Source organism: Mandrillus leucophaeus, unplaced genomic scaffold, assembly GCF_000951045.1.
Source record: "Mandrillus leucophaeus isolate KB7577 unplaced genomic scaffold, Mleu.le_1.0 Scaffold248, whole genome shotgun sequence".
Taxonomy (NCBI): domain Eukaryota; kingdom Metazoa; phylum Chordata; class Mammalia; order Primates; family Cercopithecidae; genus Mandrillus; species Mandrillus leucophaeus.
In genome coordinates this window covers 857,894-870,518 of record NW_012102565.1, presented here as the reverse complement: position 1 = coordinate 870,518, position 12,625 = coordinate 857,894, and the positions used below count along the sequence as shown (strand labels likewise).

Here is a 12,625-nt window from a genome sequence, read left to right as displayed (position 1 = left end):
TCCCCCACACCTTCCTCTGTCCCCCACACCTTCCTCTGTCCCCCACACCCACCTTGGTCCCTTCATGCCCCCCTGTCCCCAGCACCCCCCTCTGTCCCCCAAGTCTCCTCCATTTCCCTCTCTGTCCCCCAAGCTCCCCTCTGTCCCCCACATCCCCTTCTGTCCCCTGTATCCTCTCTGTTGGCCCAGGTCCACCCTCTTCCCCCCACACCCCCCCATCCTCCCTCCCTCCCCTCTCTCCCCTCGTGCCCCACCCCCACATCTCCCTCTGTGCCCCTCAATCTCTGGCTTGGCTGATTGCCCGTGGTTTCTCTCCTGCGTGCCCCCCGTGCCTGCCTTGTGTTCACGTCTTGTCTGTTCCGCCCCAGCCCCGAGGATCTCTGACATCCTGAACTCTGTGAGGAGGGGCTCAGGGACCCCAGAAGCCGAGGGCCCCTCACCAGTGGGGCCCCTGCCCTGCCCATCTCCGACTATCCCTGGCCCCCTGCCCACCCCGTGTAAGTAGCACCTTGAGTGGCCCTGGCAGCAGCTGCCCGGAGGGGCTCGGGGAGTGCGAGCCTGGCGGTGGTGCTCTGGGAAGGGCCAGCTTGCGGGGAGGGCGGGGGCACAGGATCCCTCTGCTGGGCCCCAGGGAATTGCTTTGAAGCACATGCAGGTGCCGTTGGGTCTCACAAAATGGAGGTTATGGTTATGAAGTGTGTATGACACAAGTGTGTAGGAAGAGCGTCTGAAAGAGCAGGTTTGTCGCCGACCCCAAAACTTGTGACCCTGAGGTCCACAGCCTTCTCCTGATGGGAGGGGAATGGGCAGCAGAGGGTCTGCGCGTGTGGCAAGGGCTGGCACGCCAGGAGCTGCTGGCTTGGGTCGAGGTGGACCTGCTGGGCAGGGACAGAAAAGTGTCACTGAGATGCTCTAGCATTAGAGCTGTCCAAGTCCAGACAGCAGGGAGCAGGTGGGGATTGGGAGGCACGGATCTGGGGGGCAGCTGGGGCCAGGCTGAAACAGAGCGGGCGGGAGGGGAAGCCCAGGCTGGGCAGCCTCTCCGGCCAGGGAGGAGCCAGGCTGGGCCACCTCCCGGTCTGTCTGCCGACTGCCCACAGTATCGCTTACAGGGATGGATGACATCCCAGGGCTGCCGCCACCCCCACCTGTGGGGAGACACCAGGCTGGGGGTGGTGTGGAGATGCTCTTAGAGAAGAGGCTGCTGGGCCAAGGGCTCGGCATGGCAGGGCAGTGGCTAGGTAAGTACTTGAGGGACAGGTGGGGTCTGAGTGCCCCCATCCCCTCTGCAGGCCGGGCGTGGGGGCTGCTGCAGGTGGCCAGAGGAGAGGGGTGTGGGGAGAGTGAACCCACAAGAGCAGCGGGCCGAGGAGGGGGATGCAGCCTGCAGATTCAAAGGGACACTGGATCCACCCTGGGTGCCCGAGAGGGCAGGGGGCAGCCCCTGGAGGGGCACTCACCCCCTGAGTGTTCTGTGGTCAGCTGAGGACTCCCAGTGGGGGTTGACTGAGGGGATCAGAGGCGAGCAGCTGAGGGGAAAGACCAGGTTCTTGATGGTGATAGGGTCGGGATGCCTGGGCGACCGAACTCAAGGAGGGAGGCATGGGGAGGGGCCGCCATGCAGCTGGAGCGGGTGCACAGCAGAGCCTCTGGGGGTGGTCAGAACCCCCCACACCTGCCACTTCTACAGCAGCTCATCTGATTTAAGGGGCTTGCTGCCCTTGCAGAAGTGGAGGGGTGTGCCCAAAGGAGCCTGCCTGGAAGGTCACCCCATCAGGTTAGCATGACCCCAGCCCAGGGCTGCAGCCTGCCCTCAAGGTCTGGGCAGTAGCCGGAGTGAGTCCTGTGAGGACAGGGCCCAGGGTGGGTATGAAGTGGCCAACTCGGGGCTCGGTGCCCAGGCTCACCTTCAGAGGCCATAGCACAGACCTGCCCGTCCAGAGTCTGCCCTGAGCTTGGCTGAGGAGGTGGGGGCTGCAGGAAGGAGTTGTGAGCAGGGTAGGATGGAGATTCGTGTGGCCCTCCTGGGAGGGGCTGGGCAGGGCTGGGAGAGGGGTGGGTGAGACGTTCCGGGAACTCGGGGAGAGGAAGAGCCTGGGTACCACCCTGAGGGCACCTGGGCCCAGGCAGCAGGTGGCCAGCTTTGGGCCATCCTACAGGCCAATCGTGAGCCCCCTCCCTTCTCTGGAAGGCACCCACCAGCTGTGTAAATAGGGCAGCTGCCCACGGCCCGCCTCAGACCCTGTCTTCTCCCGACCCACGCTCTCTAATCGCGGATTATACACAATCCAGCCTGATCCCTGGGCAGCTGCCCTCCCTCCCGCAGCCACCTCTGGCTCTGAGAGATGGGACTTGGGGCCAGCCTGGGGTCCCAGGAGTCCAGGCCAGGATGAGAACCTGCTCTGACCCCACCTGGATGCATTGGGCCTGCCTGGACCTGTCGCATCACCCCAAGAGAGCCACAGGCAATGCAAGGCTCGTGTTTGCGTCAGGGCACCTGGAAGGCCTGACTTGCAGAGGCTCTTGGCTCAGGCAGACCCCTCCGAGCCCAGACCCTGCCCACTGCCTCCCCTTTGTCCCTGGAACTGCCAGGGCAGATTGTCCTCAGCCAGCAGGCTTCCCCACCCAGGCACCCCTTTATGTTGGGCACCCCTCCCTCCCCTCCATCAGGGATCATGCCCTTTTTCAGGGGCCCGGGTATCAAGGACACAAAAGCACCTATGTTCTCTGTGGGGAGGCGGAGTGGGAGCTGGGTCAAGCTGGGGTCTGGGCAGCACCGTTCCGCAGGGCAGGGTCAACTTATTCTTCCCGTCTGTGGAATGGATGGGTGGGTCTCACAACAGACCTGCTTCCCATACTTCAGCATGGTTACCCCTCTTGAATGGAACTCTGACCATGCATGTCCTCTTCTGTTTATGCTTTCTCTTCCCACCAGCTCCCTCTTTAATTACAGTTTGTTTAAAAGCACTACGTATTACTTCATTAAATGGAAGATTAGTTTCACTTACCACTAGTGTAAGGTGACTATAGAACCAAAGCAGACTGGAAACCAAATGAAATAATGTCACTCTCTTCTTCATTCCAGCTGCGTGCTGCTGTCCCTGAGAACCCCTGTGGAGTGGGAGGGGCAGCTCTCTCTGTCCATCAGAAAGGGGGGTTAACTAAGTGACAGGAGGTGTTTGGGACATGTGGACACCAGATTTCTCTCTAGATGCAAGGAGGGCAGAGCCAGGCACCCTAGTGGGGTCTGACTTGGGGGCTGCTGGAAGGACTGGCTACAGGTGGAAGAGAGGTCAGACCTGAAGCTTGGGGCCACCTCCAGGAAAGGACAGGTGAAAGTGGGGGCATGAGGCAGGGGAGAGGCAGGTGTGAGGTAGAGGGTGGAGAGGAGGCAGGAACATAGCAGCTGGGGTGGGGACGGGCCCTCAAGTGTCATATGCTACTGTCCTGGGGCCCAGGGGCAAGGACAGGAACAGCCACAGCATGTGTTAGGACAGAGCCCTGTGCCCTCCTAGAGTTGGGCAGGTGGAATGGGGCCAGGAATGGGACTCGTGGTGGCTGCAGCAGGAACTGGAGGGGAAGGGACTTCTGGATCCTGCAGCCCACCTTCCTAGAGGCCAGCTTTCAAGGGTCCGCCAGGTGGGTGGGAACTAGGCTTCTATAGCAAGACTGCCCTGAGGACCATCCATGACATGGTGTAGATGTAAGTTAGGCAAGAAAGAGAGACAGGCTGGCAGCAGAAGTGCAGTTGGGTCAGGAGCAAGGGACTTTCCAGATAGGGGCAACCCACGAGTGCACATGTGCCCATGCCACACAACACAGGCACATATGACAAGTGCACACTCACAGGCACTGTACACACATGCACACACAGGTGCTCGTGCATATGTATGAGCTTCATCTACACACATTCACACACACACCGTCCTGCTCGTGTGCATGTTTCCATACAGCAGGGGACATGAGCAGGGGACATGAGGCCCCAGAGTAGACAGGTGCAGCACAGGCGTTCCCAGGCAGCGCCACACACACATGCGTGAGCACACCTGGGCATGCCGCGCCTTCTTCGTGGACTCAGTCCACCTGCCAGGTGGGCTCCCTGGTGGGGCGAGCTCCCAGAGGCCTGGCGGGAGAGGTAAAGGCAACCCCATCACAGGGCATGCCTAGAATTGCCTCTTCTGGCTGGGCACGGTGGCTCATACCTGCAATCCCAGCACTTTGGGAGGCCGAGATGGGTGGATCACTTAAGGTTAGGAGTTTGAGACCAGCCTGGCCAACATGGGGAAACCTCATCTCTACTAAAAACACACACACACACAAAATTAGCTGGGCGTGGTGGTGTACACCTGTAGTCCCAGCTACTCGGGAGGCTGAGGCAGGAGAATTGCTTGAACCTGGGAGGCAGAGACTGCAGTGAGCCAAGATCACACCACTGCACTCCAGCCTGGGTGACAGAGTGAAACTCCATCTCAAAAAAAAAAAAAAAAAAAGGAATTCCCTCCTCTGGGAGTTTAGACCACAGACAGGTGGCATGTATGTGGCCGTTGGAGGCAGCACTCACAGCTGAAGGGTGGAAACGTCACCACAGGGCCTGCCTTCTTGGTGAAAATGGTGTCCTGCAGGGCGGGCAGCAGTTTGAGGGCAGGTGTCCCAGGTATGGCTTGCAGCAGCCTGAGGGTCACAGAGCGCAGTGCTGGGAGTGCAGAGACTTCCCCCACAGGGAGAGTTCCCAGGAACCTGCTTCCAGTGCACTTCTGGGGGTTTGAGGTTTTCCATGGACAAATTACTCTGAGAAACCAGTGTTACTTGTGTGTATAGGTGAGCGTGTGTGTGCATGTGTGTTCTGTGTGTGAGTGTGCATGTATGTGCGTGCCTGTGTATATATCCTCGCAGACATGGCTAGGGACCTCACTGAGGACAGTAGTTCTGTCTGAGGAGAGTGAGTGAGACAAGATTGAGGAGAACACAGGCATCTTCAAACTACATGCGCGGTGCTTTATTTCTTTAAAATGTGTCTAAAGCGAATAGGAAAATGTTAAGATGTGAATCCATGGAGTGTGGGTTCTATTATTCTCTCCACGTCTTCCATACGTTTAAAATCTTTTACAGTGAAAATAAGCTGTAGTTAAAGCAGCAACGCGGGCTGCCAGTGAGCGCCCCAGAGGCCAGTGAGGACCAGCATGGCTGGAGGGCCTGTTGGAATCCAAGGGGAGTGGGCAGGAACCACAGGCAGGCGCCAGAGAGAAGCCTGGGCATGGGGGTGTGGGGCAACGGGGGTGTCTGCAGGGGTAGCATGCGGGCCTCGGACTGCAAGCAGGTGAAGCCAGCAGGATGCGGCTCCTATGAGAAAAGCGGGGAACAAGAGACCATGCCTGCTCTTCCTGCTGCTGGGACAACCCGGGTCATCGCCCTGGGGAACCCTGTAGCCACGCCTGGCCGCCCCCTGCTGCTTCCTCCTACCCGGCCTCCACGTGGCCTTGCTGACGGCTCCTTCTTCCAGGCAGGTCTCTGCCTTCTCGCCTGGTGCCTGCACTCGGTAGCCCCCTCACCAGAGCTGCTGGGTGAAGGAGGCACTAAGAACCCAAGGCTCGGGAGGAGGGTGGGGCTGGGAAGCTGCAGGGAAGCGCAGGGTCAGGCCTGGTGGGCCCCAGGCCTGGCTCACTGGAGGGCAGGAGGGAGACTGTGGCGGACAGCTCGTGGGGCCAGGAGGTGACCTCCAAGTGGATTGTAGGAGGGTTTTTTTTCCTCTTTCTGCATTTTCCAGACATTTTGTAATGTGGATAGAATATTTCTGTCCTTCAAAAATATTTTAGTTAAGAAAAATAAGATGGAAGCTGTTGCACTTGGAAATGAGGAAGCCACTGGTGATAGAGCGGGGCGGGCGAGAGGATCGCTTCTGCGAATAGCGGCAGAAACACGGTGTGGATGCAGCTCGTGCTCCCCCAGGCCCTCCCCTGGGCTGAGTGGAGGGGTCTGGGGGGAATGGGCCAGCGCCCAGTGGTCACCTGGCCGTGTCTTCCCACAGCCCGGAAGCAGGAGATCATTAAGACCACGGAGCAGCTCATCGAGGCTGTCAACAACGGTGACTTTGAGGCCTACGCGTGAGTCCCCGGGGCTGGGGGGGGGCTGTGCAGGACAAGGATGTGGGACCCTTGGGGGGGCCCTGCTCAGAGTCAGGGGTCCATGGGGCCCCTCCTCACTTGGATTTGGCCCCCAGGAAAATCTGTGACCCAGGGCTGACCTCATTTGAGCCTGAAGCACTGGGCAACCTGGTTGAAGGGATGGACTTCCACAGATTCTACTTCGAGAACCGTGAGTGAGGGAGCCCGGGTGGGCATGAGGGTGCAGTGCCCCCAGGAGAGCCTCTCGGCTCCTCCCAGGGACAGCATGGTGGCTGCCTATGGAAGCCCTGTCCCCTCTCTGCCCAGGGTTGGCCAGCCACCCCTCCCCCACCAGATACCCAGCCCCCAGAATCCCACTCTTGGAGGGGCCCATGCTGCTCCCAGGAGAGCCGAACCTCCCCAATAAGGGGAGCTGAGAGAGGGAAAGGGTTAGGGTGGTGGGGTGGAAGGCGGGCACCAGGGCAGCCACAGTAACCCGAGACCTCCCTCCACCTGCTGTCCACAGTGCTGGCCAAGAACAGCAAGCCGATCCACACGACCATCCTGAACCCGCACGTGCACGTCATCGGAGAGGACGCCGCCTGCATTGCTTACATCCGGCTCACGCAGTACATTGACGGGCAGGGCCGGCCCCGCACCAGCCAGTCTGAGGAGACCCGTGTGTGGCACCGCCGCGACGGCAAGTGGCAGAACGTGCACTTCCACTGCTCGGGCGCGCCTGTGGCCCCGCTGCAGTGAAGGTGAGTGCTCTGTGCTAAGTGACAGCTGGGGCAGAGGGGTGGCGGTGGTGTGAGTGGCTGCAGCCCAGGGAGGCAATGGGGAGCAGTGGGGCCTGTGGCAGAGCCCATGCCTGGGAAGTCCATCAGCTTTCCTGGTGAGGCCACAGGAATGGTGTTGAATTAGGGGATCACAGCAGGCTGGGTGTGGCGGGTCTCCTCAGACGACTGGGGAGCTGATGAGGGCCTGAGCAGTCCACACTGGCCAGAGCTGGGTGGGTTGCAGGTGGATGGGCCCCAGGCAGCACAATCCTGGGCACCCTGCCCTGTTTGTGAGGACTGTTAGAACCCCAGATGGGGGGTCTCCAGGTGGCGGGTGCAGCGGGCCCAGAGCCCAGAGCCCAGTTTTACAGGGATACTAGCAATTGGGTTGGGCACCTTGACCCCCTTTCCCGAGTGGGCCCTTTTCCGGACTTTAACCCTCTCTGCAGTGCCGTGTGGCAGACAGCAGAGCCTGGGGGTGGACGGGAGAGGGGGCTGCTGAGGAGCTGACCCACCCGCCCCATTTCAGAGCTGCGCCCTGGTTTCGCCGGACAGAGTTGGTGTTTGGAGCCCGACTGCCCTCGGGCACACGGCCTGCCTGTCGCATGTTTGTGTCTGCCTCGTTCCCTCCCCTGGTGCCTGTGTCTGCAGAAAAACAAGACCAGATGTGATTTGTTTAAAAACAAAACAAAACAAAAAAACAAGATGACGACGACAACCACAAAAAATTGACATCAGATGAAATGAAAAAAAAAAAAAAAAAAAAACTAAAGGAAGGAAAAAGCTGTAAAAATCACTGGCATTCGTGGGGCCGCTCCCCACCCAAGCTCCACGTGTGTCCGTCTGTGCTCCTGGCCTCTGGGGGACCAGCTGGGACATGAACTTGTCTGCCAGGCCCCTGTCGCGTGCTGAACGGTGTTAGTTTGTAGGTAACGCACACACCCCACACCTAAGGTGTCTGCATCCTCCCGCCAACGCATGGGCTCCACATGGTGTGCTCGCTGGCTGTCGTGACTGTCAGCTGTCTCTTGGGAGGGGCTGTGGGGCCCGCTGGGCTGCCTCCTTTCCCGCTAGTTGTGCCTGAGAGTTGCTGTTGTTCCTGCTTTCCCTTCCCTTCCTTTCATCCCCTGAAGGGCTAGGTGTGGGTTTTCCGTGCCCGGTATCCCCACACGCCCAGCACGGACAACCCTTCGGCAGAGCCCAGGCTGGCCCCTCACCCCCTGGAGTATTGAGACCGGAGTCCCGTCCCCAAGGCCATCAGAGATGCCCCCACACACCCAGGACTCCAGCTCTGGTCCTTCTAGGGGAATAAAGTGCAAAGAGGGGCACAGCTTAGCTTCGGGCCTCTCACCGAGCAAGAGATAGCACTGCTGGCTACAGCTCCAACACAGCCAGCTGTGGCAAGAGGACTCTGCCTGGGCTGGCCTCCCTCCTGTGTGAGGTGTCTGTCTCTTCTCTGCCAGCCAGCAGCAGATGCACTGGCAGCTCCCGACCCTGTTTCCGCCCCTTGGCCCTCCCCCAGCCTGTTCGGCTTCTCCGCGCCCCGCAATGGGGAACAGACTTTTGACAAAGGACTGCGGGCCTTACTCAAGTCCCTGAGCCCCCAACTGAAGCTAGGAGGGGAGGCCAGGCTTTGTGTCTGGGCATATTTGTCTGCTGATGGAGTTTGGGAAAGCCTGGGGCTTGGGGTTTGGTCGGGTGGTACAGCAAGTGGCAGAGCGGGGTCAGAGGTGGTGGCTGCCCAGCTTCTGGGCTGAGATGAGGGTCTGTGCAGCGGTTTGCTGAAGTGGGAGTGCCTTTGGAATCTGGGCTGGGAGCAGAAGGGAGCAAAAGCTACAGTGGGAGCCAGCCTGGGGCACGTGGGAGGCGTGAGGGCAGTGCTGCCCGTGCAGTGTCAGGTGTGAGAGCACCTTGGTGGGCTGCAGTGCGTGTGAGGGCACCTTCTAGGTGGGCCAGGGATGCAGCTATGGAGATAAGGCGGGCTGGGGAGAGAAACAGGTGGGCATAGGGCCCAAGACACCAGCGGATGGAGGGCGGGGTCCAGCCCTGTGCTCCTGAGTGTCGGCTGCCTGGGTTTGAGGCGGTGGGTCCCCAGCCCCTTGTGATGGTGTGTACCATGGGGGAGCTCGGGGACAGGGCAAGCCCAAGCACGGTGGGGCTGCAGAGTGGGTCAGAAGCCAGGTTGGGTGGGAGTGGTCAGAAGCCCTGACTGCAGAGGGTCGGGGGCTCCTGCCCCAGTGCCTGCCCACCTTCAATTCACATCGTTTTCAACAAAGATTTTCTTTATCTTCCCCTACAAATCAAGCCAAGGGAGGGGCACAGAATGGGGAACAGGACACAGGATCCTAAACTCCAAGGGGACTGTCCACCGATGAACACTCAGAGTGGACACCATCTTCCGTCCACGCTGTGCCCAGGACAGCTGTCCCCATCCATGAACACAGGGTAAACATCTGCCGGGCTCCGCACCAGTGGCTCCCTGGGCCATGGGACAGCGGCAGGGCTCACCACGGACAGCGCGTGGCCCAGCGGCCGGCCACCCTGGCGTCCTGGGGCCTCCTTCCCTCCTCTCCCTCTCACCTTGTCACCTCCACGGAGCTGCCTGTCTGGGATAATTTGGGGATTTTTTTTCTGGGGGATAATTCTTTTGCATGACCCCTAAAGAGCAAGCCACACCGCTCTGCTAGCTAGGTGTCTACGGTGTGGTGGCGGCGGCCGCTGGCCAGCGCTGCAAGGGGTCGGCTGCCCACGGTGCTGGCTGGCCTCCCCTCCTCTCTCTTTTTGCTGAGTTTCATTGTCTTTTCTTTCTGAGCCTTGTAAGTGTACAAAAATTATTCTTATTTTGTTCTGTCTCGGGAAACTGCAAATAAAAGAAAAACAGGACAAACTGCTTCAAGTGCAGCTGGGTGCTTTAGCTGGAATCCTGCCAACCTCCTGTGCCAAAATACAGACTCAAGCCCGGTCCCTGGCCAAGACCCTACTTGGGCCCCTCCTCCAACAGAAGGTAGTGCTATGGAGCCCTGAGCTGGCCCTGACATTCCTGAGCTTCTCTAGGGTGAACAGCTCACCCCAGGTAGGGCACTAGTCATAGATCATAGCTCCACCAGCTGTCCCCACCTCTTCCTCTGGTCCTCTGAAGTCTTCTGGGCCCAGGGCTGTCCACCCTGGATGCTGGAACTGAAACTGGATCCCAGCCCCCAACGCCCCTGAACTCTCCATTCCCCCTCAGTGGCTGCTAAAGATGTGGCCAGGGGCAGCCTCTGGGCAGGAAGGAGCCCCAGGACCAAGACCTCTGGCTGGCTGCTGTCTCCTTTTGCCCCTGCTACATGTATTGGCTGTTCTGGACGCTGAGGACACACAGTGACCACAGAGCCAGGCTCCACCCCAGTGGATTATGCAGACAGACGGCACACAGGCCTGTGTGGATATCAGCCTCCAACACCAGACGTAGGCAAGGCGCAAGGTGATATAGTAGACAGCCATCATGGGGGCCAGGAGGCTCCAGCAGAGGCCATACAATCAGCCCAGAATCCAGGACAGAGAGCTGGAATGGAGACAGGGAGACAGGGAAGCCAGATGCCAGGCCAGATTGACCAGGTGCTATAGGCCTGTGGGCCAGGCCAGGCTTGGGGACTTCATCCTGGGTGTGAAGGAGATAGGCACCCCTCAGTCCTTCCCTCTGCATCTCCAGCCCAAGCTAAAAGCAAACCCTTAGGTTGGAGTAAGGAGTAACCCCCTGCCAAGTTTCTCCTGTCCTCAGGCTCCACCCACCACCCATGCTGCCTGGCCCCATAGGGCACACGCTCAGGCCCAGCCCGGGAAAGCAACTGCAACTGCCTGTGCTATGCTGGCCCTTCTCAGCCTCAATGCCCTCCTCCCTCCCCGATGCACCCTCGTGGCCCCCGCTGGGCCCCCTGATGCACCCTCATATCTCCATGGCAACCTGCTGAGAGTGTGGCCTTGCCCTTGGCTCCCCTCCACACCTGTGTCCCAGGCAGTGCCATGGTACTTTCCTGAAACAGAAGGATGGGCTTCAAAACAGTCCCAGACACTAAACACGCCTGCATTTTGGGTCCAAGTAACTTCTGACGAGTGCCCCTACACACGCTCGGTCCTGTCCACTATGGGCAGGGAGCCTGAAAGATCCCTCAGAACTGGCTAAAGCCCTCAGTCTCCTCCTCCACCCTGAGCATCTGGTTAAACACCTTCATGTGGCAGAGCGGCCCTGGATGTCAGCTTCTTGCTCCTCATGGTCTGCACCTGGACAGGTGCTCTCAGGTGTGTGGGTGGCCAGGTGGCAGGTCCCAAAAGCCAGTTGCAAAGAATCTAGGCCAGTGCCCATGAGTGCTGCGGTGTCTGTCCCCAACATGGTATCTAGGGCTCCACTCACCTATCAGCTGTAATCGGAGGAGGATTTCCAGGCCAGGCCTCCCCCAGGAAGGCTGCAGGCACTGCGGATCGTGCACCCTCACATGCATTATTCCTGAGGCCCTTCTGCAGATGCCATCAGGGCAGCAACTCTGATGATGTTTTAGGGCACAGCACACAGGACTAAGCCATCCTGTACTGGGCCAAGCGCTACAGGCAAAAGGGACACCACTGATGAGCATTTCATTCATCATTTTTATTTTTACATTTTTTTGAGAGGGAGCCTCACTCTGTCACCTAGGCTGGAATGCAATGGTACGATCTTGGCTCACTGCAACCTCTCCCTCCTGGGTTCAAGTGATTCACCTGCCTCAGCCTCCTGAGTAGCTGAGATTACAGGTGCCTGCCACCATGCCTGGCTAATTTTTGTATTTTAGTAGACATGGGGTTTCACCATGTTGGTCAGGCTGTTCTCAAACTCCTGACTTCAAATGATCCGCCCACCTCGACCTCCCAAAGTGCTGGGATTACAGGCGTGAGCCACTGTGCTCGGCCCATTCATCACTTTTAAATAGCACCCTCTGAATAAAGCTCCCTGGGCCATTGACCCCAAGGTTTACGCCTGCCCACCCAGGTCTGGCAGGTCCTCAGAACAGGAAAAGCTGAGCACTGCTCAAGGCTGCTTGCTGGGCCAGACAGAGGTCTCTGCCTTCCAGGCTCACAAGTACAGGCTGAAAGCAGCCTTGGGCCCATCTCCCTGGGAGGCTGCAGAGGCTTCAGAGGGCTCCCTGAACTCAAAACCTGATGCAAGACTTGAATTTGACTTACCCCTGGTTCACCTAACAACCTGCAGGGGTCAGCTTTGGCTCTTCTAGGAAGCAGGAAGCTTCCAGGCACCCTGTGGAGCCCCCTCTGCTCCTGAAAAGTTGCCACCTGTGCTTGGTGGGATGCCAGGTGGTCTCAGATTGACCCTGGGGTCAGCTCAGCGGCGAGGGACAGGAAGCCTACAGCAGGATCAGGATGGGGCCTCCTGTCCCATGGCTCTGCAGCCATGAGGCAGCTTTCCCAGAGGGGGTCTCCTGGTTGCAGCTAAGACCAGGCAACAGGATTCAGCAATGACAGGGCTGCTTCTACTCCAGGGCTCCCTCACCTGGTTAACAGCAAAAAAGAAAATACAGTTCCTGCTAGCAACGTCTAGAGAAAGGAGGTGAAGGAGTCAGGCCTGCAGCTATCACTCCTGGACAGGGGCCAGCCAGGATAACTTGGACCCTTGCGTGCAGCAGGCATGCAGGCATACCGTACAAGGCCGCTCTCTCCCCGGGGCTTGGTGAGGGAAGGGTTCCCCTGAAGCACAAAGAAAGCACAGGACCACTGTGG

At 59.2% G+C, this 12,625-nt stretch overlaps 1 protein-coding gene across 1 annotated transcript in view; it reads left to right on the top strand.

Moving 5' to 3' along the window:
• The window catches only part of CAMK2B (calcium/calmodulin-dependent protein kinase II beta), a 107,391-nt gene extending 99,834 nt beyond the window's left edge, over window positions 1-7,557 (top strand). The window contains exons 20-24 of the mRNA XM_011983244.1: window positions 369-497; window positions 6,026-6,101; window positions 6,218-6,312; window positions 6,628-6,862; window positions 7,410-7,557. Coding sequence (XP_011838634.1) covers window positions 369-497; window positions 6,026-6,101; window positions 6,218-6,312; window positions 6,628-6,860 — 533 coding nt within the window. The 3' untranslated portion in view covers window positions 6,861-6,862; window positions 7,410-7,557. The remainder of the gene's footprint in view (window positions 1-368; window positions 498-6,025; window positions 6,102-6,217; window positions 6,313-6,627; window positions 6,863-7,409) is intronic.
• Window positions 7,558-12,625: the final 5,068 nt, after the last annotated feature.